The sequence below is a fragment of the Agelaius tricolor genome, unplaced genomic scaffold, assembly GCF_023055355.1.
Source record: "Agelaius tricolor isolate 1412-34295 unplaced genomic scaffold, bAgeTri1.0.p SCAF_8, whole genome shotgun sequence".
Taxonomy (NCBI): domain Eukaryota; kingdom Metazoa; phylum Chordata; class Aves; order Passeriformes; family Icteridae; genus Agelaius; species Agelaius tricolor.
In genome coordinates this window covers 16727186-16751252 of record NW_027269268.1, presented here as the reverse complement: position 1 = coordinate 16751252, position 24067 = coordinate 16727186, and the positions used below count along the sequence as shown (strand labels likewise).

Below are 24067 nucleotides of genomic sequence, written 5' to 3'. Positions count from 1 at the left end.
ACTGATGTGGAAAAAGGAGCTTGTAAATATTTTTACCAAATAGTAGTCAGGAATTCTTGAACATGGGTCTGAACCACAGACCAATTCATGAGAAGATTCACATTCAGCTGGATCCAGCTGAATGTGGAGAAATACTATCCCCAGCTATGAAAACTTGGATCAAAATAGGAAGGAGGCAAATATGTTACAAGAAAAGACAGAAATGGCATCACCCATCACATGATGCCCAATACTAAAGAGAGCTAAGGGGCAGACTCCTGAGCCAGTAAATAATATTAAAAAACTCATTGTAAAATAGCAGTTACTAATTTTGTATTCTGTTCTAAAAAAACCCTGACTACTTTTTAGTACCTAATTTGAAATCTGATTGTAAAGGGAGCTGGAAGACAGTATTTGATGATGCCTCATGGCCTCCAACTTTGAAAGGCAAGCCAGCAATAATATGTTGGAAGTTGCATGATCCTGGAAGTAGAGGTCTGTTTTGTAGCTACTAATTTACACATAGACTTTATTTCACATAAAATTGATTTCAAGGGTAGAATTTTTTTTCCATTCTAGTGAGCAAACACTTGAGATTGGAGTACAGAAAGGGAAAAAAAAGAGTTCCTGTTGTTCCTGGGGATCTTTTTGTCCTTTCTCTACAAGATGTCTGCAACTCTTTTCTAAATTGTATTTAAATTCTAAATTTGATTTGATTTTATACTCGATAAATCATATGTTCTCACTTGGTGTCATATCTGTGACATGATCATCGCTGGCCTGGAAGACACCAGGAGTTGTAATGCCCTCAATGTGTTCATATTGTATTTCTAACCATGGTACATGAGCATTTCACAACCTCTACCCTCTCAAAATTTGTCAGTGATCAGGTTGTATTTTAGGCCTCATTTAAAATTGGAGATAAAATATACTGAACTGTGCATCATCTGTTTCATTTTGAGCTGCTGATAGCTGGAGTGTCTTCTTCCATTTCTAGCTATCTTCTGTTCTTTGAGCTGGATGCTTTAAACACAGTAGATAAAAATGATGGGTTCCTTTCTTTGTCACCCAGATGAAATTTCATGTTAAGCCTTGTTGAAAAGATTATGGTGGTGGTTGGACCCAGCTGATTGAATGAATCACGAGTCCAACTCTCCAGGAACTAGATTTGCATGAGGTTATTTGAGTGTATGTATCTGCACGTATACTTTATGTATATAATGTATGAATTTGGGGCCATAATCAAATTCAAGTTCTGGCTCACTGTGGTTTCTCTGTGTCCTTGCCAGGCATACTAATGCTTCAACCTTCTGCAAGCAGAGCCTTTCTCAGGACTCTCAATAAAGTAGTATATTTGTATGCAAAGTCTTTGAGAGCTGCCAACATCGTGATGACATGATTCATCGTTTTTGCTGATTCTCAAGGCATTTTTTGCATAAAGAAGTCTTTGAGAACTAAGCAGAACCTCATTCTTCCTTTCAGGGCTGGCTGTCAGGGCACTGCAGACAGCTTTTGTGTTCACTAAGCCGATTTCTTTCACAGGGTAAAGTTCCCACTGGGGGATGTGGTTGCCAGGACACGTAAAACAGCTTCAACAGGATGCAAATCCATGCTTTCCTTTGGCACTAAAAGTGCAGATGAAGGCACTGCTAGTTACACCTGATGGATGGTTTTCTGACTGAGTTCTCCTAAACCTTAAAAACCAGCCTTTTTTGGTCTATTTTACTTTGGGGTTGGTGGTTTGATTGCTTGATTGGTCGGTTCGATTTGGGTGTTTTGCCAGGATTTTTTTTTTTGTACTTTAAACAATGAAAAGAGGGTGATAAGCATAGGATCCTCTTCCATTGTTAAAGCCATAAAAGCCAAACATTCACAGTGTTGTGGCCTGTTTCACAATAACACTGTGTCTCTTGGCTCTTCCTGCTCACCACTGGAAGGCCACTGTCCAGTGGATGAGCTGCCTGTGCCTCTGGGCCCCTGCTCTGTTATTGGGCACCTCTCCTTCCTTGAAAGCCAGTCTTCAGCTGGAGCCATGGCTTGCTTTTCAGTATTCAGTATGTATGGGATTTGCTTTTACTGTGTGAATTTTGGTGGTGGTGAAAATGGACATCAATGAAATCTTCTCTTAAAGTACTTTTACTGAGAAAAGAGTGTAAATTCCTGCAGCCTGACCAATCAGTGTTCTCGTTCTTGGACAGTCAGTTTTGTATACTCATATAAACCCGGAGAATCCCCCCTGGAAATAAAGGGTCATTGTCCTTTTACCTTTGTCTGTTGCTCAGTAACCTGTATTTGGAAAAGCATGTCTTCCCAGTCTGACCTTGACTTTAGAATATTCACTGCCTTCAGGGTTTTCCCTGGTAACTAGTTCCCTTAGTGATTCACCCTTCCTGTTAAAATGTGAATTTAATATCTGAATTTGAATTCCCTGGCTTTAGTTCTCAGCTATTACTGCTTGTTAAATTGTTCCTGAAAAAGATTATAGTGTCTTTTAGAAAATCTACTACATTTTCTTTGTGAAGGTATTAATTTGTGGTGCTTAATCCTTCTTCCAAGCTTCTTTCTGATAATTTAAGCATTCTGAGCTCTTGAATTTCTCATAGAAAGGCACTTTTCTTTACCTTCAAATCAGGCTTTCTATCCTTGTTGTCCTATTAGAAATACACTTTCTAATTTTTCATGATCCTTTAACAACCTTTATCTGAGAAATACAAACAGCATTCCAATATAGTCTGACCACTGCCATATAGAAAAGCATTTGTTGTGCTCATAGTCATTAATTTCTCCCGTGTTTATTTGTGTTGTGATTTGAATTTTCTTGCCCAGTAACATGCTAAGAAGTTAGCTTTGTGTTCAGTATGAACACAAATCCTTCTCAGAGAAAGCAGTCTTTCAGATGCAATCTCTAGGCCAGGCCTAAATTTTTTACTCTTAGTTAATGTGCTCTTTATTGTGATTGAATAATAGCTCATCAGTGCTTCGTGTTGCTTAATCAAAAAACCTCTCTCTTTAGTAATCCTATATCTACACAGCTGTGTTTTTCACCCATACTTGTGATTTCCACAGAGAAATAACTTCAGGCTCATTTAGCAAGCTATTACTGTCATAAAAGTATATTGACAGACCTAAACTACATTATCAACACATTCTCACACCTGCTGTGGTGCTGGTGGCTGGATCAGGTCAAGTGTCCAGCTTAGTCAGCCAATTACTTGATTTAATAACCAGTGCATCAGGGCGGGAGTGGCAAACAGTGTTTATGTCTAACTCTGACAGCAGCTGGACAAGGAGCTGAGGTCATCACAGCCCTTCCCCTTGGGCCATCAAAGAGCCCTTTAGTGTCAGTGGCATCCAGGCAGTGTTTGCCAGGAGTATCTTGTTTTAGAGGTGACCTGGAGCCCATGGTGTCTGTAGCACATTAACACACTTCTAAGCCCATCAAACCTTCCTAGAGGGGATTTGGAAGAGTTTCTCTTTTAATGCTGTGGAGAATGGAATGTACAATCCTAGTACTTGTGGGAAAATATGCTCCTGAAAGCTGATTGTTTGGAGAAAATTGTGGGGTGGAATTAGAGTACTTTATGGAATTACATTGCTGAAAATGCTTCTGCTTTATCTTTCTAATCAAACAAGAATCAGTTGCATGTGCTCTGATTACATTTCATACATTGTCAAATTACTTCAGCTACTGTTTGGAGCATGAACTTGTGGGAAAACTCTGTAAACAATATGGAAGCCTTCCCTAGTTGGTACAGACACATTAGGTGGCTGAAAAGCATTGACATTCTTTTTGAACACCTTTGGTACTTTGAAACCCCTTGGAACTCTTCTTTCTAAGCATAGTTTCTTAAAGCAGTAAAGGAGACTGGTTTGCAGAACCACATGCTTGCTTAGGTCTCCCTGAGTTGCTGAGAAAGTTTCTTTCAAAGTCTTTAGTGAGTTGGTTAAATTGCTGTCCCTTGTAGTCAAGGTGCTGTTCTTTAAACTAAGGGAATTCTCACATAACACACACAGACCTAGTTTGTTGTGAATCCACATCCCTTAGTGACTTATTCAAATGTATCTCTTTAAAACAAAATGTGTTGATTCCTTCATTCCTGCATGTGCTGAGTCTCATGGGCAAGAAAAAAGCTACTCCTTAGAACAACCATCACACAGTAGTTGAAGAAGGAAAATATACAAGAAATATAGCAGCATACGGTACTGTGTGATGTCAAGTACCTCGGGAAGTTAATATCAGATGTTTTGGTTTTCAGCAGGAACTAAAATTTATCTCAATTTTGTGGGACAATTATCCATGGTACTGCAAATTTCTCTCCCCCTTAGTATAAACTACAGTCCTCAGTGGTAGACTTATTTTTTTAAGCAGATTCCTTTGTTTGGGACTTAATTAATAGTCACTTCCTCAAGCCCTGACAAAACACCATAAATACTTCAAATGTCTTTCAATTCCTAAACCTTCTAGCCTAACCTACCAGTTAAAAGCCTAGTTTCTAATTAATTTGCTCAGTGCCTTGGTTGGGCTTGTTTCTGTCAGAATACAGTGGGAATTTTAGTACTTTGTGTGTCTGTTTGAGATTTGACTCAAACAAAAATGAGCTCAGTGTTGACCTCGGTGCTGTGACAATCTGTTTTCTGCTTTGCTGTTTTGCAAAATCTGTTAATTTGTTGGCAAAATTATTACTGTTGGAAAAAGGATAAAGACAGAAGCAAGCAGCTGCAAGCTGCATTTGCATAGCAAATAAAAACACAAATCAAGACAAGTCTGTTCCCTGTGTTTGAGCAATTAGAGACCAGTGCCCAGACATGAGAGAAAGGGGTAATTTCCCTTGGCAATCAAAAAACCCAAAATAAAAACCCAACACCCTGCAAAATCACTGTTAATGTGACAATGACAAATTATCCCCCCATAACTCTAAAACCAATGCATGAAGGAATACATAGTCATCCTCATTTAATTTTTTAATGATGAGATATTAAATTTTGTGACAATTTATTATTAGATAAGTTTGTCAAAGGTATTCATTCTCCTTGTTATTTGCTGCTTTTGCTAGCTGAATTTTCCTGATCTTTTTCAAATACCTATTTCAGATATTGATGAGTGCCTTGAAGGTGGTTTGGGAACCTGTGGCCAAACCTGTATCAATATTCCAGGGTCGTACATCTGCTCCTGTTTGCCTGGCTACTCCTTGGATATTGACAAGCAGTCTTGCTATGTGAATGGTAAGAACATTTCTGATGACTGAAAACGGGCTTTAGAGATTCAGTTAGCATTTCTTTTCAAAGTGAACCAGGCCTGCTGGTCCCTACTGGTCAGTGACTGGGGTTCTCTGGTTTGCTGACAAAAACCCTGTTACTGTGTGGGTAAGAGGCAAGGCCAAAAATGGGTGCCACAGAAGAATGATGGTGAAGAATGTAAACTATGGTAGTAGAAAGATGAATGAACATATGAAAAAAACCCACTAAACTTAAAAATTACTTCCTATTTTCCCTCTCTGCCAGTTTAAAACTGTAAACTCTCTTATCCCATCCTTACTTCCAAGAAGACATGGCAGTGCACAAGATTCTGCTACCTTGGCTGCTTTCAGTCTGCTGGCCTTGGTGTCTTCCCAGTATGTTTAGGTTCTAGGGACAGTGCTGTAAGATCAGAAGCAGGAAGCCCTTATTTTTGCTTTCATCCATTGGTTTTCATCCATTAAAACACAAGTGCCACTGTGAGTTATTTCTCTCCCTTCCTCTGACATGAGTGTATAAATTGATTTTTAAATGCAGGAGGTGCATTTAAATTTAAAAGCTTTTAGCTCTTCTAAGAGGAAAATATTCGCAGTTACAGCCTTTGATTAAACCTCATTTTGTCCTCAACTGATGCTACCCAGGAAAAAAAAAAAGAGTTGGATTTTATTGATTAGCTTAATCCTATATTGCATCTAGAGTTTGAGGTGGGAGTGCTCTGAAGTTCATCTCTTACCTCTCCACTTTGACTTCCTGAATGCTTGGCTTTGGTTCCTGCTTGGGATACACCATAGCTCCCTTCTGATCCAGGACCTCAAGTTTTCAATTTTTTGGCTAGGATTTTTTGGCTAGTATTTATCTTGCTAATGCAGAGATGGGATGTGACAAGGCACGTTTCTGACCTAAGAAGTGGGAGCTGTACTTGAGTCCCTGTGTGTGTAGATTTTGGGACCATGAACATAACCAAAATTTTTCTGTAGATCTCCCAAACTGTCATTAACACAATTATTTTAGAATAGAGGCCCTAGAATCATCAGAGTTATTGGCAACATGTAACTCACAAAGACCCAAACTGGATTTTTTGTGGTCCTGCCTAAACATCCATAGTTCCTCTGCAAACTCTCCACTCCTGAACTGAAGTGAAAACCAACATGTTGTTTCCCAGTGATATTTGTGCACAGGTATCCTTCAAAGAACAATCTTTCCTTCATATTGGAATACTTAAACTTTTTAACATTTTATTACTAACATTTATAGTAACCGCAGAAAGTGACAGAGCTCCTGTGATGGATAAGGAACCCTTAAGTCAGGTATAAACCCTTCCGTGGGGGATACACGAGATGAAATACCCTCATGTTATAAAGGCAGGAAGATCTTTGGTGCAGATATGGTTTACCTGGTAATTAAACCTCTGATAAAATTGAGTCATAAATCTGACTGGTGCCTCTGTAGCAAAAGTTGGCTTTGTTCAGTTCTTGTTCCATTTAGAGCCCTCATTCACAGGTACCTGGTAGGGAGTTCAGAGAGTGGAAAGGAGAAAAACAAAGTGTATAAATATTCTTGGTCAACTAATTGGCAAGACTGAAGGCAGTAGCTGTCAAATCCCTTAGATAAATCAGCCTGGCCACTCTTCAATGTTCATTTAACACTCACATGAAGCAAGTTCATTGTTGTATGGGGTTGCGCAGTTCAAGTAGCAGCAGGAAAAGGGAGTAATTAAAATCCTGTAAGCAGCTGTTATAATTAGGTGATAGCTTTAAAATATGAGATACAAAATATTCTGCTAACATAGAAAGAGTGTACTGACCTTCTTCCATGTGAGCAAGACAAAATTACATCTTGGGTGCTCATCAGAACTTTCTTCACTTGGAGAAATCAAAATTTGACTCATTCCTCCGCTTTGAAAGGAGAATTAAACAACCTTGCAACTATGAAGGTGAAGCATCTGTCTCAATTTTGTAGAAGAGCTTTTTGTTGAGATTAAAGTCTCAGTTTTCATTCTAATAGTAAAGATATTTAGTTAAAAAAAGAAGTGAACCTTGTCAATAAAACCAGTTTAATTTTCAAAGGTATATGTGTAAGAAAACTGGTGGTAGTGCATCTTTGATGGCATCTATTCCCAATGAATGGAAAGTTGCTTTTTCATTGTAGAATAATTCAGCAATTGATTACACAGGCTTGAAAGCTGTCATCCTGTTGGATCTATATAAAAAATTACATTTTAAAGTCAGTTGGTTTGAGTACTACTTGTATGCCAGGATCTGTTGTTTCAGGCAACCATGTTCTGAAATTCCAAGCTTACTAACACAGTGGGATTTATGTTCTGTACATTTTTTTTAGTTTAAAATTAAATTAAAGAATAGACTTGATGCCCACAAATAAGTTGTTATATATAACAAACCAAAAAGCAAACAACATACCCATGTTTATTTTCAAAATGAAAGTTAAATTATGTTGGTTACAGAAGAACTGCTTTCCTATATGCACTTGACAGACAGCCTAAATGAAAACCCTTGTGGTTTGGAAAGGTAGTTAGGGTTCCTTGAACAATAGGGTTCCTAATTGTACTCAAGGTTCCTCGTGCAATCTTAATTGTACTCTACAGTGACACCCTAAAAATAACAAAGAGGACTTAATAAAACTGGATGAACCCAAATTATTTTGCCATACTAGTTGTACTTCCATACCTTGTTTTAAGGTTGCATCAAGGCAACCTTAAACTGGAATCATCCTAGCTGCTCATCACTTTCAGCCTTAATTAGTTTTCTGGAGTATGGGGCATAATTGGAGCGCCATTCATTTTAACATATTTTATGTAAAGTTACTGTTATATTCTTACCCTTTGCTCGTTACAAATAGAGATTTTGTCTGGAAGTTGTTGCTTTTGAGCTGTCAGAGTTTTAAGTACAGGTTTTTGTTTTCCTTCAGCCTTCTAGAGCACAAGAAACCTCCTCAGTCTCCAGTATCTTCATTTTTCCTGTCTTGGGATCTTCAATTTCCCTTTTTTGATAGTTAAAGGAAGGTTCCAGGCTACCTCTCTGTGATAAATTCTTGCTATAGCACAATAATTTGCAGTGATCTTCAGCTTGGAGGCACATCCATGGCAAACTTCTTTCAACCTCAGTTGGCAAGCATGCAGCAGTTGTTCTGACCTCTGACTGGGCTGTAGTGGTTTGGGATATGTGGTAACAACCACTGTCATTTCAGTTTCCTAACTCAGATTTTTGCCATAATTTTCAGCATCAAATGTGAAAGGACCATTCCATTTATATATAACTGGTTTTCTGTGATACACCTAGAAAGTTGCTATTAAGAAATGAGACTTCTGAATCTTGAACTTTCTCTTTGACTAGTATGCAACTGATGAGAATTTAATGCAGCAAAATTACTATGATTATCAATTATTGGTCTCATTTTGTTTTCTCCACACCAGACCCAGCACCATTCCTGCTTTTTAGCCACGGAGATGCCATCTTTAGAATTGACACTGAAGGGACAAATCATGAAAGATTGGTTTCTGATACTGGTCCATCAACACTTATGGATTTTCATTATATAGAAGAGAAAGTGTATTGGGTAGACTCTGAAAGGCGACTACTTCAAAGAATTAATCTAAATGGCACAAAACGAGAGGTAAAGTAATCAGTTCTTTGGAATTCTCACAGTTAATGTGTAAACCCCTCTGTGGAAACCACCTACTCCTTGGGTACAGTTCTTCCTTTACTGTTCATCAATTAGCACTTTGCTTTTGTTCTTGTAATGGTTCTGACCCTGAGCCCAGGCTGTTTTACTGGCATTCACATTCAGTACATACAGGATCAGGTGAATGCAGGAGAGGGAATTCAAACAAATTAAGGCTTTGTAGACTTTAATGCTTCTATCAGTTATAGATTATTCTCTGGCATTACAACGTTGTCTTCAAGATTATTGTAACACAAGCTGACACAAATGCTATGAGAAGAATGTCCTTGAATTCCTACTCATTTTTTCTCAAACCTTTTATTGGTTTCTATGGTTGCATAAATGCTGTTAGCACTTTATTCTTCGTTCAGAAAAAACCAGTGTAGTTCATTGCGTCTGGCTGATTAGGAAGGGCAGACAGGCTGAACTTTATTGCTGTGAGAGTTTTCTTTTGTTTGAGAGAGATTGCCAGTATCATTTACCTCTGTGGAGTTTTCACTCATACATTTTCACTGATTTTAAGGCATCTAGGTCCAGCAGCACTGTGTTAGGAAACTTCCATCTGTAACAGTACAGGCCTGGATGCTTCATAGTGTGCCAAATCGAAAAGTTGTAGCTAAATATTAATCCAGATAATTTCCTGTGCAGAACAGTTTCTCCTTTTGCAGGGAGTCACTCAGTTCAGAGGGGGTACGTGTAAGCACAAAGACTAAATGAAAGTCATGAAAGAAAAAGAAAGAGAAATAGCTACATGTCTGAAAGAAAATGAAGCAGGCAAAGGAATGAACGGGAAAGTTTCAGCTGGGTCTTCTATTCCCTGTAATAAAAGCCAAGTTTAGAGTAGTCATTAGGATTCCTCTTGTCAACTCATTTTTTCTTGTTTACAGAGACTGTGTTACATAGACAAAGGCATTTCAGGATTTGCTATTGACTGGATAAATCAAGACATTCTCTGGGCCAACAGGCAGAAAGGAACCATAGAAGCAACCGACATGAATGGGAAGAAACGCCGAGTCCTTCTGAGAGCTGTTGGTCGTCCCACAAGGATTACCGTTGATGCTGAGCAAAGGTAATTTTAAAGGCATCAGTAATTTCATTGAAATGGACTCCAAATATGCAAACTACTACGACTGTGGTTTCATGGAATCATAGAAATGGGCTAGAAGAGGCATTAAAGGTCATTTAGTTCCAACCCAATCAGCAGGGACAGGGACACCTTCTACTAGACCAGGTTGCACAAAGTCCCATCTGACCTGCCTTGAACAGATCCAGGGGTGGGGGCATCTACAGCTTCTCTGGACAACCTATTCCTGTGCCTCACCACCCTCACAGTAAAGAATTTCTTCCTAATATCCAATCTCAATCTACCCTCTTTCAGCAAAGTTTCTGGGTAGGAAAGCAGTATTGGAGAAGCAAAGGGAATGATGCCTGCAAATGCTGGGAGTCACTTGTGCTCCAGACCCAGCACACTTAGAACAAAAATTGGTATATTTTCTGAAAAAAAAAAAAAAAAAGAAAAAGTCAAAACTGACAGTTTGCTGCTGTTTCCCTTTTTTATTAGCATCTCCAAATATTGGTTCTGAGTCCACTGCTGCTGCTTGTACATAAACCAATTTTCTGATGATAGTAGCATTGCTAATACTCTTTGAAATCTTGCCATCTCTGTGGGATTTAGGGCCTGGACATCAGACCTGCCTTCCCTCAAATTTGCAGGAGCTCCCCATAGATTTGAGAAGTAATTCCAGTTTCCTTGACAGCATGTCTGAACAAAGTAGAGAGAGACAGACAATAGTGCCTTGTGGTTAAGCTGGGCTGATTCCTGCTTGACCTACTTGAGGGAAATTGCTACTACCTGTAGTAATACTAGTTTCTAGTACCTCCAGCAGTACTCGTCGCTCTAGTACCACACTGAGAAACTCTGTATACGGGAGCAAGTAAATAATTTAATAAAGAGTGTGTAGCTGTGATGTGATTTATTTTGAAAATGTAGGGTTTGTTTGTTGCGGGGTATTTTGTTTTGTTTTATTTTTTGAACATGCCTCTCTTGCCTGCAGGCTGTTATTCTTGTCTTCAGATGGTACAGTTTCCAGCATACACCGAGCGTCCCTCAGTGGAAGTGATATGATAAATATTTTGAAAACTACAGAAAAAATAAAGGCCATCTCACTAGATTTGGTTGACACAAGGCTCTACTGGATCCAACATGACCACGGAAAAGAGATTTCCCACATTGGATCATGTGACTATGAAGGTGGAGCTGTTCGTTTCCTCAGAAATTCTGCCCGGTGAGTTTTCCTCAGCTTGTCAGAAATAAAACATTTATTTCAGGGATGCAATTAAGCTTCCTCATCCTCCCTTTTATTGGGTCAGTTCAAAACATGAGGAGTATAAAGTATAATGCAGATGGCCTGTGACTGTAAATGTAACATTAATGATAGGAAAATGGAAAAATGTCGCTGTTATAAGGATAATAATTGCCACTCAGCACTCTCCATCTTCCAAGCTTTCAGCAAATGATAACTAATTAATCCTTAGAAATCCTCTCTGAGTATTTATTAGTGGCCTTTTTCTGCAGAGAGAGGAGCTGAAAGGAGAGATTAAATGATTTATCCAAGGTCACAGTGGGTGATCTCAGGTGTCTGAGCTGTGCTCAGGAGACTGAACTCCATCCTCATCTAAGCCTGTTGTCCTCCTTTGCTGCTGCCTGGGGAGGCTTGGCCCTGTGCTCAGGCTCTCAGCAGATGTGGTGAAAACTGTGCTGTGCAAGAGAATTGTCCTGCCCCAGTGCCAGTGCTGAGCCCAGTGAGGGGGCTCTTAGACCCATGTCCTTCTGGTCTTCATGCTGTGCAGGGGTTCAGGTGCCAGTGGTGGCCACTGAGGGGATCAGGAAAAGGCTGTCACCACAGAGTCTTTCAGTATGCTTGGGTCTCCAGGTGTGGAAAAGGGATTTCCGACAGTAGAGAAAAAATCAGTTTTGCTAGTCTGCTTATTTAAATATGTGGTCCACCATTTTCATGTGATGAACACAAAGTTGGCTTCTCCCAGCAATGCCAGCAGTCAGTTTGGATTTTTCCTTACTTTTTTCCCCTTTCTCCATTGTGTTGGTTGTTGTTCACTGGAGTATTAATTTTGCCTGGATGATCTGGATTCTGGATCTGGATTCTCTTTTCCACCTGGAATATGTTTTCCTGGAAAGCAGAAGACAAAAATACCTTTTCCAGTATTTTTCTGATTTCTCTCTTATTTAAAACTTGGCCCTTTTGTGATTTCTGCTAGCTGCTACAACTGACCAGAGAATGGAAACTACATTCCTGAGATAGGAGAAGCAGCAGAAGATGGGTTTTAGGAGTGCCTTACTCCTGCCACTCCATCTCCACCCTGATATCCTCAGACAGAATTGTCAGAGCAGGCACTGGATATTGGGAAACAGTGGAACTTATCTGACCTACATTCTTGAACAGACCAAGTTTCCATTTTGGTTGCTGGATTCACCAGAAGCAGGGTCACACCTAGAATTTCTCTCCCATTTAAGTCAGTCCCGACCAATAGATCATTAAACCTGTGAGAAATGCAGGTTATCCATTTCGTGTCTATTTCTTGCAAATTAGCAGGATTATGAGTGCTGAATTATTTTGGGAATGTCTCTGCACCTCTTCTGATTCTCTGATTCTCATATATAGAAGATACTATAGTGTGTGTGTGTGTATATATATATATATATACAATATTTTAAAAAAGGTAATTTTTTAGGTGAACCTGACTGAAATGTTTGACTGAGTAAATATATAGGAATCATGTAATGTGCCACTTTGCTATCTTCTCTTGTAGACACCAATTGCTTGGTATGTCTCTCTTTGCTGAGCACCTGTACTACTCAGACTTGAAGTCTGGCATGATATGGAGAGCCAACAAATATACTGGAAATGTTGTAGTCACAATTAGCCTGAAACCATCATTTTTCCCACCAGTGGAGATAAAAATAGTACATCCATTTAAGCAGCCAGGTGCAAGGATTGCTTCTCAGGATTTGGGTAAGTAAATGTAATGCTGCTATGCGTGAGAATAATAATGCCATACATTCTGATTCTCTGCAGTAAGAATTGTCTTTGGCACAATTCCAGGCCTCAGTGAAATGAAGGAAAAAGTTTTTTTTTTCCACTTCAGTGGTCCACAGTTCCACTTGGTGTGTGCAGCTCCAGCTGAGTATCAGGGTAGAAGCATGCCAAGCATGAACTGCTTGTTTCATTAATGTATACACACATGCAAATAAATGTGACTTTCTCATTCTCTTGCCTTTCTTTACACAAAGACATTTTTATGCTTTCCTGCTAAATGCACAAAGCACACAGATTTTTAACCCTCTGTCTACATTATCCTCACCAAATGTCTGCTTCATTCTGGAAGTTTTAGTCTAAAGCACACCTAAACAACTCTGACTATTATGGCAGCGAAGGATTTTAAGCACACATTATGTTCTACAAATGGATGTCTCAGCTTTGCTCACTCATCACAGTGAAATGATTCAATTAAAATTCAGCAGATCTTAGACAGTCTTGAAGCTGCTATAACAACTATAGGATAAGAGACTCCTGCCTCTTTAAGTGATACCGATTGCAGCCCACAGTGTGAGTTGGTCATCTTGCTGCCTTTCACTGTGAATCCAAAAATGAAGGTAATTGGCTATCAATAGTTCACCTTCCTTGGGGATTCCTGCTGAGGCAGTAGTGGGGGATGTCCAGGGAAATAATGTCTTGTCCCCTACTCTCTGGGGAGCAGAACATTCTTGCTTTAGTGGAATAGCTTTTGTCACCAGTTTTGCTTGGGTAAGAGTAATGAAGCAAAGAGTGTGGAGGCATTTGTGTGTCAAGCAATGGTTGCACAGCTCCCAAGGGAAGACAGTCATGGATTCAGAGAGGTATAAAAAACATGGGGAGAATATAGTGTTTGTTTTAATTCATATGAACAAAAATCAAACTGTAAATGTATCTTTGAACTATTCCTAAATAGCTACTATAAAATAGGCTTTGTCTTTCTTCACGCCAGCCAACAGCTGTACCATGCAGTCTGTGCCCTCTGAAGACTGGTCTGAGTGGGAAAATCAAAACCTTCAAAGGCACTTTCCCCCTCACTTGCTTTGTTTGCCGTGCCAAGACGTGTTGAGATGCAGAAGATAGTGCTCCTGGAAATCAAGCTTACCCTTGTAAGCACAGGGAGTCTCTATTCAGAGACAATACTTGATCTGTCCTTACTTTGGGGAAAATGGTTGTCCTGGCAAATGGAAGCACTTTTTCCTACTGACACATTTGGTGCTCTCACATAGAGGAACTAAGGCAAGAATGTGCAGCTTAATTTCAGTGACTGTGCGCACTTAGCCTTTATTCTTCTCTCAGAAGATTTACTCCACTTCTTCCACCAGAGCATTCTGCTTTCTGGCATTTCTCTTTCCATGGAAAAGGGCTTTCTCTGGTTTTATTAATATATGACCTACCAATGTTTTCAAATGGATGTAAATTTCCAACATGTTTAGTAAATTTTTGTACTATAGGAAGTGTTGTCAGCAGTAGGCTTTTTAAAAAAAATTCCAAATAACTTCTTGTAAAATATCTGGGAAGTGGTGGAGTAGAAAGAAAGAAGCTTAAGAAGCTGAATCCAGATGAACCTTTTGGACTTTGTATGTGCATTGCTTGGCTTATCCAATGCAAGAACGGGGATGAAAGGAGGACTAATGAGCCTGGAGTTCAAATGAGATTTATAGCTGATCTTACAACAGAGAAACCTGGAGATAAAAGCATACCTAGACTAATTGGATGCTCTGTACAAGCTAAGAAAATGTACATCGCAATGTAGTGTCAGCTGTGAATTATCAAGCCTTCTTTAAAGCAGATAACTAGTGAGTTCCTTCAGATGAAAAGGGAACTTAGGAGAAGTGTGCAACTGATATGATTTGATTTTTTTACTGTCATTTGAATTATTTACTTTGCTACTTAAATTCCTCAGGTTCCCTCTTCCATTTCTCTTTCAAATGACTTCCTTGGATTGGTCAGGGCCAATTAGTAGAGAGAAGAGCATTCATTCATCTACGGGTTTGCTGTAACCCCACAGAACAACTTTGGTGTGTCACTTTTAATAATGGCTCATAAAATATATCTTTCCTAACAGATTAATGATATTCAGTACTCTTGTAATTTTTTTTTTGAGAAATTGTATTGTATTTTTTTACAGAAATACAGAAAATACAGGCATCAGGTTAATATCTGAGTATAAGTATTTCCATGTAAGACAGGTGATGGGAGGGGAAAAAACCCTGCAAAACACAAATAAGTTAGTAAGAGTGGTTTGTAATGCTGTTCTTCCAGAAAAATATTACATTATAGACTTTGTGATTCATAATTTAGTCCCCATTCTCTTTAAGCTTTGAAATGTGATTGGGTTTTTCTGTATCGTTATGGCTACATAGAGTTCTAATATTAGTTAAGAATTATTATCTTCCAGAGATTGTCCAAATGGCAAAACTATAGCTTCTATTATTTATTCTGTAACTCCAAGGTGTCTTAGGTCTTTTTAGACCACTTAGATCAATAATGGTACAACCATGGGGAGAAAAATCAGAAACAATGATAAGCATATGATGCAGCCTTGAACGTGGTCTTGTTTGTGGATTCTGTTTCTTTGTGGTTGCATGCACTTACACTTTTGTTTTTTCTAATGAGTTCTTTATTTGAAGATTAGACTCTCTATTACTTTATGTTCCCAATTCAGTTGCAGTAGAAAAAGACTGTGTCCAATTTAAAATTAATTCTACAAAACAAGAGGGTCACCTAAAACCACACAAAATTCTAACCTCTTGAAAGATAACATGCTAAATAACATAGATAATATCTACCTAGTCATCCATTCATAATTTTGGATTTAATGTTATGACCTTTGCTAGAGAAGACTTAACCAGTTAACCAAATATGTGCAAGGTGTCTGTGCCTGTAGCCAAGCTGTCTGGGAAATTATGTATTATTTTATAGATGTGATCTGTCTTTCCACCAAGGGGCCAATGTTTTCTCTGTTGTGGCTGGCAGAAGAATAAACTTGGAGCTTAAATATTATGCAGTTTTCCATCTTTTGGAGTTTAGATTGTGAATGGGAAACAGCAGAAGAAAGCTGGTCACATTACTCATTTCTTTGCCTCTACGAGCCCTTGATGTCTTACTCACACAGCCCAGGGCAAAGACAGCATTTTGTGTGGCTGCACACCCACATTCAGCAGCATCAGTTCAAACAAAAATTACCATTTTGGAGACAAAAAGAAAATAATGAGTGCTGCATATCTTTCTTCTTCCTTTGAAGAAAGGTTCTGAGTCTGAAATTTGAACTCAACATTTATAATTCTTGTATTTCTCATAGAGCCACACCAATACAAAGATTCTCTGAAATGGGACAAATGGACCTTTTGCCCAAATGAAACACATGGCCATTGAAATCTCCCATTATCTTTTTTGTTAAATAATATGAGTAATAATGTGGTAATGATACTCCAATAACAACAATAACAACAACAGTCTTTGTATGCTGTGTCTTAAAAATCTCTCTTTTCTCTCCTTTTTGCATGTGTGCTCCCTCTCTGTTGTTCTTATTTCTGAGTGTTTTACAAAGTAATATATAATACTTGCAGGACTGGGGGTATAGGAAACTTGAATTTTCCCTTTCATAGTGACTCTAGGTATGGACCCAAACCAAACCATCCCTTAGTTCATGTTCTCTCTAAATCTGCTTGTGCTGACATAGAGCTCAAAATGATCATTTGGACATACCTACTCCTAGTGCTCCAAGTACTTTCTTTTTTACAGTGACTGCTTTTTGCCTGATTTTACCAAAGGAAAGAAATGAAGTTATTTTGCATTAATAAGAAGTTCCTCAGCTTGGTTGAGCAAGCAGATGTTGACAAGAAAATACATCTCTTACCATCTTTCTACTGGAGGTTTAATATGATAAGAACTCCAATCTACTTACACTGTAATTGTTCTTTCAGAAAAAGGAATCTGTGATTGGAACAGAGAAAAGTGCAGAAGAAGAATCTGCAGGCCAGACTTAAGGACTCATCGGTGTAAATGTTCGAGTGGCTTTATTTTAAGTCGAAATAAACAGTTTTGTGAAGGTAATACATGAATTTCTCATCCACTTTATTCTATTACATGAAAAAATTCTTCTGTTCTTTCACTTAGTATCTTGAGTTTGAAAAATTAATATGAGCTTTTAAAAATTTCAGTGTGGGATTTCAGTTTTGTGTCCTTCCAAGTCTGAAATAGTTTAAAACAAGACCTATGAAAGAGTCACAGATGCTATTCAGTCTGAGTAGGCAAGGAGCTTCAGACAAGTAGAAATGCTGATGTGTGCTAATTTAATTTTAAAAGAAGGATGAAACTGGATGTACCACCAAAGGTGAAACATGGAATAATCCAGTAACAAGAAGTCTGTCTGAAGTATAATTTCAAAAAAGACAGAAATACTTAACATGCTTCTAAATATTTTTATCTGGATTGTTTTATTATAAATCTAAAATTTCTATTAATAATACATAACAAAATGCTTTTTAAAGCATCTCTTTCACTACATGACTAGCTCATTTATAAGACATAATGGCATCAGAATTCCTAGCTTACAGGATTTACAAACTTGCCTGAGCATCAGCCTCCCAGTTCTCAGGAAATTCTCAGGTTTGATTTCTGAATTTCAGCTTTTATTACACTTCTGTTTTGAGGCTTTTACTTAAGTCATGTTGAACCCAAATTTTTAAAAAGAACTTTTGCTTTAAGACTGTGTCTAATGTACATGTTTTGGATGTGCACAGGATTTAAATGGCACTGGAATCTGTATGAAAAGGCATCTTTTGGTAGTCCTCTAGGCACCTATGCTGGACACACAGAGCACAAGTATATTTTGCTAGAAGGTTTTTAACACTGATTTGAATGAGGTCTGCAAACTTGTTTTCTTATGGTTCATTAGAAGAAACACATTTTTGTGAAACGAATGAAAAAAAAAGGATGTACTTTTTCAGACTATTACTTTGTTTCATTAATCTATTCCCTAAAATTGGCTGATGAGGTTTTTCTGACACAACAAATTATCTTTTTTTTTTTTTTTGTTTGCAGACATTAATGAATGTGGCTTCTGGAATCACGGCTGCACTTTAGGCTGTGTGAACATCCCTGGCTCCTATTACTGCACCTGCCCAAGAGGCTTTGTTCTGCTGCCTGACAGGAAAACATGCCATGGTAAGGAGCTGTAATACACAAACACTTGGAGTATCCTGTTGGAGAGAGTCCTCATTTCACACTGGAACTGCTGAAAGTTTTGTGCATTGCGTTGCTGCTTCCAATCCCATGTTATGTAAGCAGGATCGGCTTAAAGTGAGCAAACTGATTTCAGGTGTCGTGTTCAAGGAAGCAGAAGTTACACGTGAGAAACTGTGTCCACTTCTTCAGAGGAGGAAAAAAGAAACAAGTCAAGTCTCCAGAGAGAACTCTTCTCTGATTAGGCCCAGTGACACGTTCCAGGTGGATAAGCAGTTATGTATTTTTAAATGTGGTCTCTGAATTTGGCCCACTCTCTAAGGAATTTGCCCAGTCTGAAAGAGCAGCTCGCAGCATCATGTATTTTATTTTCAGATCAGGGCTGACAGCATTCCTAATATGTATGACATTAGTGGAATTAAATGTGTATGCTCAGCCTACAAATGAATTAAGCCTTTCTGAAGTAAGTCTAGAGCATAAAATGTGAAAAGCTTCCAAGTTTTGAGGTCTTGGAATATTGTCAGTCACTTTTGAAGTGAAGCTTATGCATAGAAAAAGGTCCCTCTACTTTGTTTATTTGAAATAAAACATTGGTATGAGGCCTAAGCAGGAGTGCCAGTGCACACCAATGAGTTCTGTGTTGATCATGGCAGGATAAGGATCTAGGGTATATTAAATATCACTACTGGAGAGTAAATATAGCCACAGAATCTAACAGACTCTAGCAGTCAGTCTATTTTAGACTCCAAGAGCCCTGGGCAGGGCCAGGAGCTGGACTCGATGATCTCCATGGATCCCTTCCAGCTCAGGATATTCTGTGATTCTGTAAGAGCCACTTCTTCCTCTTTATTAAGAGGGAGTCAGGAACAAGATTCAGTGACCCAATGTGGGGGTCCAGGGTGTGTGTGACAGCTGCAGAGGGCAGCCAACTGCAGCAGAAGAACTATGGGAGGGCTGCAGCCAGAGGTTACTGGGAGATGGGATATCATTTTGCATCCAAAACAACATTGAGACACTGTGAAACTCAATCCTGCTTTGGATGACCAGCTTGAACTGTATGCCTGCAGTTTGGGTGGCTCAAATGAGATAGAAAATAAAGTTTTTCTAGCACAGGCTAGGGATGCAGGATGGACAATGTGACCTGCAGCACAAGGCAGATGTTCACCAACTGTGCAGTCTGGGAGAGAGACACACACAAGATGAGAAGTCCAAATGCTGGCCAGAGATTTTGATGCTTTGTCCTCCAAGTCCTTTATGAAGCTCTTCATCTAAAGCCAGAAGCTCTGGTCAGAAGGAATTTTCTGGACCCTATTCTCTGTGCTGAAGTAGCTGGCACACTCCAATCCAGAATGCAGTTGTCCTGCAGAAGCAATATTTGCAGGAGCTATGCACCATTTAGGCCAGAGTGCTGCTGATTCATAGAAGCAGCTGTGGAAATCTTGCATTGGTTCCAGTCATATGGCACTAGACTTGGGACAAAGAGATGGAGTACTGCAGTGCAGAAGGTGGAAGGAGCACATCTTGTGAAACTGCATTACAGAAATACTAAAAAAAAAACGTTGGCACTGCAATATTTCTAATAGCAAGTAAAGGAAAGCTCTTGCCAAGTCCTCAGGTGATTTTGCCCTTATAACTTCTAAAATTGACACTAAGGAACATAGTTTTGTTTCTGGAAGGTTCATCTCCTGTTTTGATTGATCTTAGCTCTTTTATACTTGGAGTAGTAGGAAATTAGTTCTTCCTCATTCTCTTGGTCTTTTATACTTATTCTTTCAGTATAGATTCTTTGTAGTTTTTAGAACCTGATCTATTTTTGATGAAGTACAAGAAAGAAATTTTTCAAAATGAACTTCTATTTTGCTAACAGATCTCAGAGTATTTTGGAAAAATTAAAGCCTGATAAGTACAATGGCTTCAGGACTCGGCAATTTTGGCTTTCTCCTGGGCTGTAATTAGGAGGACGTGTGGAAAAAATTTGGAAAAGCAAAACAGAAATACAGCATAACAAACCACAGAAAGATTGCAGAAGTGTTGTACTCTAAACATCACAATTATATTTATTTATATATTTATTTTCCCTACTTTTTTTTCTTCTTCTTCTTTTGCTATTCAAGAAGGTATTGAAATCTCTTACTGGGGGCTTAGTAAAAATTTTTATCATCATTTAGGATTTTTTTTCCCCTTAAATTACTGTAGAGCTTATTACCTGTACAAGTAATGACACTGGATGTAGTCACGGCTGCCTTCAGACATCTAAAGGCCCTGTTTGCTATTGCCCAGAAGGATCTGTGCTCAAAGTGGATGGCAAAACATGCACAGGTAAGGAACATTTTTCTTAGCTGAAGTCACTGCCAGGCTCTGTTTATTCTTGGCACCAAGAGCCAGAATTGAATGAAGGTGTTTTACACTCATTTTGAACAGCTCTAAATGATTGTACAAGATAATAGAATGTAAGGTGATTTGAGTGCTGACATGAGCAGCTTTCATCTTCATTTTTAAATAGATTTTTAGTAGCAGCAACATCCAATATTTGCTGGCCAAGTTCTTTTGTTGTCAGCACAGATCAAGGCATGTCTCAGATTTTTGCTGTGGGAGACAGCTAAAATTTATACTTGAGAGGACATATACATACAACATTAAGGCTTGGGTGATAATTTTATTGATGTCATGCACCCCATGTTCAGAGTCACTCCAACTTAGCCACAAATGGAGTTTGTGCAGTCAGAATACTTGAAGCTGCTACACTCAATCTGTCATTCCCCACTTCAGCAATTTTCCAAATTCAAGGGACTGTAACTTCTCAACTGCATCTTTTCAGTCTTAGTCAAGATAGCCCCATTACTGACAGCTTTATGCTGTGAAAAATCCTCTTTCCCTTTTAATCCCTTTCATATCGTGGACTGTACTTTATACATAGATTCAGTCATTATTTCTGTTTTGCTAGCTTATGTAGGTATTGACAATATAACAGAAAAAAATTAACAGAAGAATGATTTCTTTTTATATGAAATCTTGGTTTGTTTTCTTAGAAGTATCAATTTGTCATCCTAGCCTAATTAACTTCTGGGGAGACAATTGCATTAATTTGCTGTTTCTTTGAATAGAGTGCAAAATTTATTACTTTGTTGTAGATGGGATGAGATTTGCATGGGAGAAGAGTTTCCTGAAACACATGAAAGATCCTCTCTCTTTACATATCCCACCCTCCCACTTTGTGTTACAACACAACATCCTGTGTTCTAAGTTTTCAGCAAAACTCTGGAACAAGTTGCTACTAATTTGTTTTCACTTCTCTAGTCTTCTGCTTTCAGCAGGGGGCCTTTTGGTAAATCTACCAGTCACTGAGATGATTTGCACTATAGAAATCCTGAGCAGAGTGAACCATTCTCTTATACCTCTGATTTTGTTGTATTTTATTTTTCTTTTAGAACGGCACAGTAAAATTTTACAAATGCTCTGTTTAAGGTTGTACATCTCCAGATAATGGTGGCTGCAGTCAGATATGCTCTTCCTTAAGCCCATCCTCCTGGGAGTGTGCTTGTTTTCCTGGATATAAGCTTCAGCAAGACAGAAAGCACTGCACTGCTATAGGTGGGTGTCTTGGTATGCCTGCATATTTCTGCCAATAAAAGTAAATCCTTTTTTGAGTTCTTTAGGGTGGATCAACTGGGATCCCTTTCTTGCATTGTTTTTAGGTTACTTTGTGAAATTTGGGAAGTATTAGTTGTTAGGAAAGACAGCCTATTTTGGAAATAAACCAGAACAAGCACCCGTACATGGTTCTGTCTCCTTCACAGAAAGTTCAACCTGTGATCCATCTTCACCATTTCACTCTGGGCTCCCATACTGTGGAGGCCTGTCCTGCACTACATGGGTTTGTGCCTTCACATAAATATGGGCATAGTTCCTGCCCAGTGTTACAGACCTGGGGCTGAAGTCTCTCCACTTGGTGAATAGGATAGGGAATAGTCTGCAAAGGACTTTCCAGATAAGGATATTTCTCCCTCTCTGGCCCCAGGAAGCTGAGTGTTTGATGTGCACTTTTGGATTCCAGACCCTTCTGCTCTTTCTAAGAAAAGGGCAGACTCTGGTGATCAGCAAGGTATAAGCAATTGCCAAAGAGAGTAGGAAAAAAAAGCTTTTGATTTGTGCTCAAAATAAGGGGAAAGCTATGTTTTGTTTGTTTGTTTTTTTTTTTTTGAGAATGGTATCTTTCTTGCTTTTACTACAAAAGACTTGTCCATATGCAAATTCAAGTTATTCTGGCATTTATGATGATACTGTGAAATGTAGAGAGATGATTGCCTCGAGGCTAAGGCACTCAGTGTGAAATGCAGCAGGACTAGTGACTCCTTTTGTCAGAAATGTTGAGACTGATGCTGTAAACTTATATTCACATTTATTTTTAATTTCTTAGGCAAGTGGAGTGTAGGAAAATTGCCGTAATTTCTTTTTGCTTCAGTTCCCCATTTTGTCTTTTACTGTTACTTACTTGCAACGCTGCTTAGGTAGTAATGCAAGTTAGAGATCACTTTGAACTTAGTGCAATTAACACACTGGCAAATTTTAATTGGCAGGTCCTAAGCCATTTTTGTTATTTGCAAATGGCCAAGATATCCGCCAGATCAGTTTTGATGGAACAGATTACACAAGTTTACTTGACTGGCAGATGGGAGTAGTCTTAGCACTGGACTCTGACCCGGTGGAAAATAAGGTAAGGCATTAAAAATGAGAGGATTCTGGAGTGTTGCAAGGACAAAAGGATTGAGCTTTCATGTGCCTTAACCTTTCCTCTGTCAGTGATCTGGATTATGCATTATGCTGCTCCTTGTTCTGTTGCCTGTCAGGAGCACAACTGGTACAGGCTCCCAAACATTAGTTAGAGAGTTTCATCCTTTTTTAATTTCCTTTTTGTACATTGAAAATGATACTTCACAGAGAATTTCGATGTCTAAATTCACTTCAGGCATGATTTCAGTTTTAAAGAACTTTTGTGTGAGTTTTCTCCATTAAGACTGCAGTGCTGTTTTCTGGAAATATATTGTCAAGTTTCTTCACTGTGTAGTGGTACAAGCAAAAGTATCTTTTATTCTATCCAGCTAAATCTGTATGATCTCTAGTAAATGTTGGAGTAATCTTAATAAGAATTATTTCCCGTGTCCTGGTATTATTGAGCAAAACTACTGAATGCTCACAGAGTCTATTGCTCTTCCAAAATGCACTCCTCACATACTAGAAGTGCTGTTGGAAAGAGGAATATTCTCTGTATAAAGACCTGTTTGTCTGTGGCTACATCCTAATGCCCTCCTCCTTGCCTGCAGAGTTGGGAAGAATAGGAGTTCAGCTGTGCTTTGCTAAATCTTCTGTGGCAGACAGTTATATTTTCCCATGGAGAGCCTTATTTCTACTGTAAAAGTGTTGCAAAGAAATACTGGATGGTACAGTGAAAGCTGATGAGGAGCGCAGTTAAGTTGTTGGAAGCACCTCAAGGCCCAGATGGACACAGCTAAACAAATGTGAATGTTACCAGATCTGCATTTACAGGAGGAGCACTTCAGGCACTCCTGGAACATCTCCACTTACTCCCAAAATAGAGCCCTTCTGGAGAGGCAGCAGTTGCCCTGTGCTGTGCCAAGGGTGGATCAGCTGTGCCAGGGACTCTGGTGTGCACCAGGGATCCCCTCCTGTGGTGTTGGGTGGCAGAACAGAGGTGGGGGGACATGCAGGGGCCAGCCAGGCTGCAGGAGCCTGGTTGTGTCAGCTGAGGGGCAAGGCAGCACCCCTTTGTGCTCCCAGGGTGTTGAATTAGCTGGGCTAAGGCTAGAGGCTCCCTCTTGTTTTGTTTGACCTCATGGCCAGCATCAAAGCAAAGTTATTTGTTTTGCTGTTACCAT

At 39.0% G+C, this 24067-nt stretch overlaps 1 protein-coding gene across 3 annotated transcripts in view; it reads left to right on the top strand.

The window, feature by feature from the left end:
- The window catches only part of EGF (epidermal growth factor), a 57916-nt gene that overhangs the window by 4585 nt on the left and 29264 nt on the right, over positions 1–24067 (top strand). For 2 of the 3 annotated variants that reach the window (XM_071431756.1, XM_071431758.1), the window contains exons 2-11: positions 5071–5202; positions 8645–8844; positions 9780–9961; positions 10947–11177; positions 12721–12923; positions 16913–17038; positions 18033–18155; positions 20370–20492; positions 21639–21764; positions 22751–22887. In XM_071431756.1, the coding sequence (XP_071287857.1) occupies positions 5071–5202; positions 8645–8844; positions 9780–9961; positions 10947–11177; positions 12721–12923; positions 16913–17038; positions 18033–18155; positions 20370–20492; positions 21639–21764; positions 22751–22887 (1583 nt within the window). The remainder of the gene's footprint in view (positions 1–5070; positions 5203–8644; positions 8845–9779; positions 9962–10946; positions 11178–12720; positions 12924–16912; positions 17039–18032; positions 18156–20369; positions 20493–21638; positions 21765–22750; positions 22888–24067) is intronic. The other variant, XM_071431757.1, reaches the window with a different exon arrangement.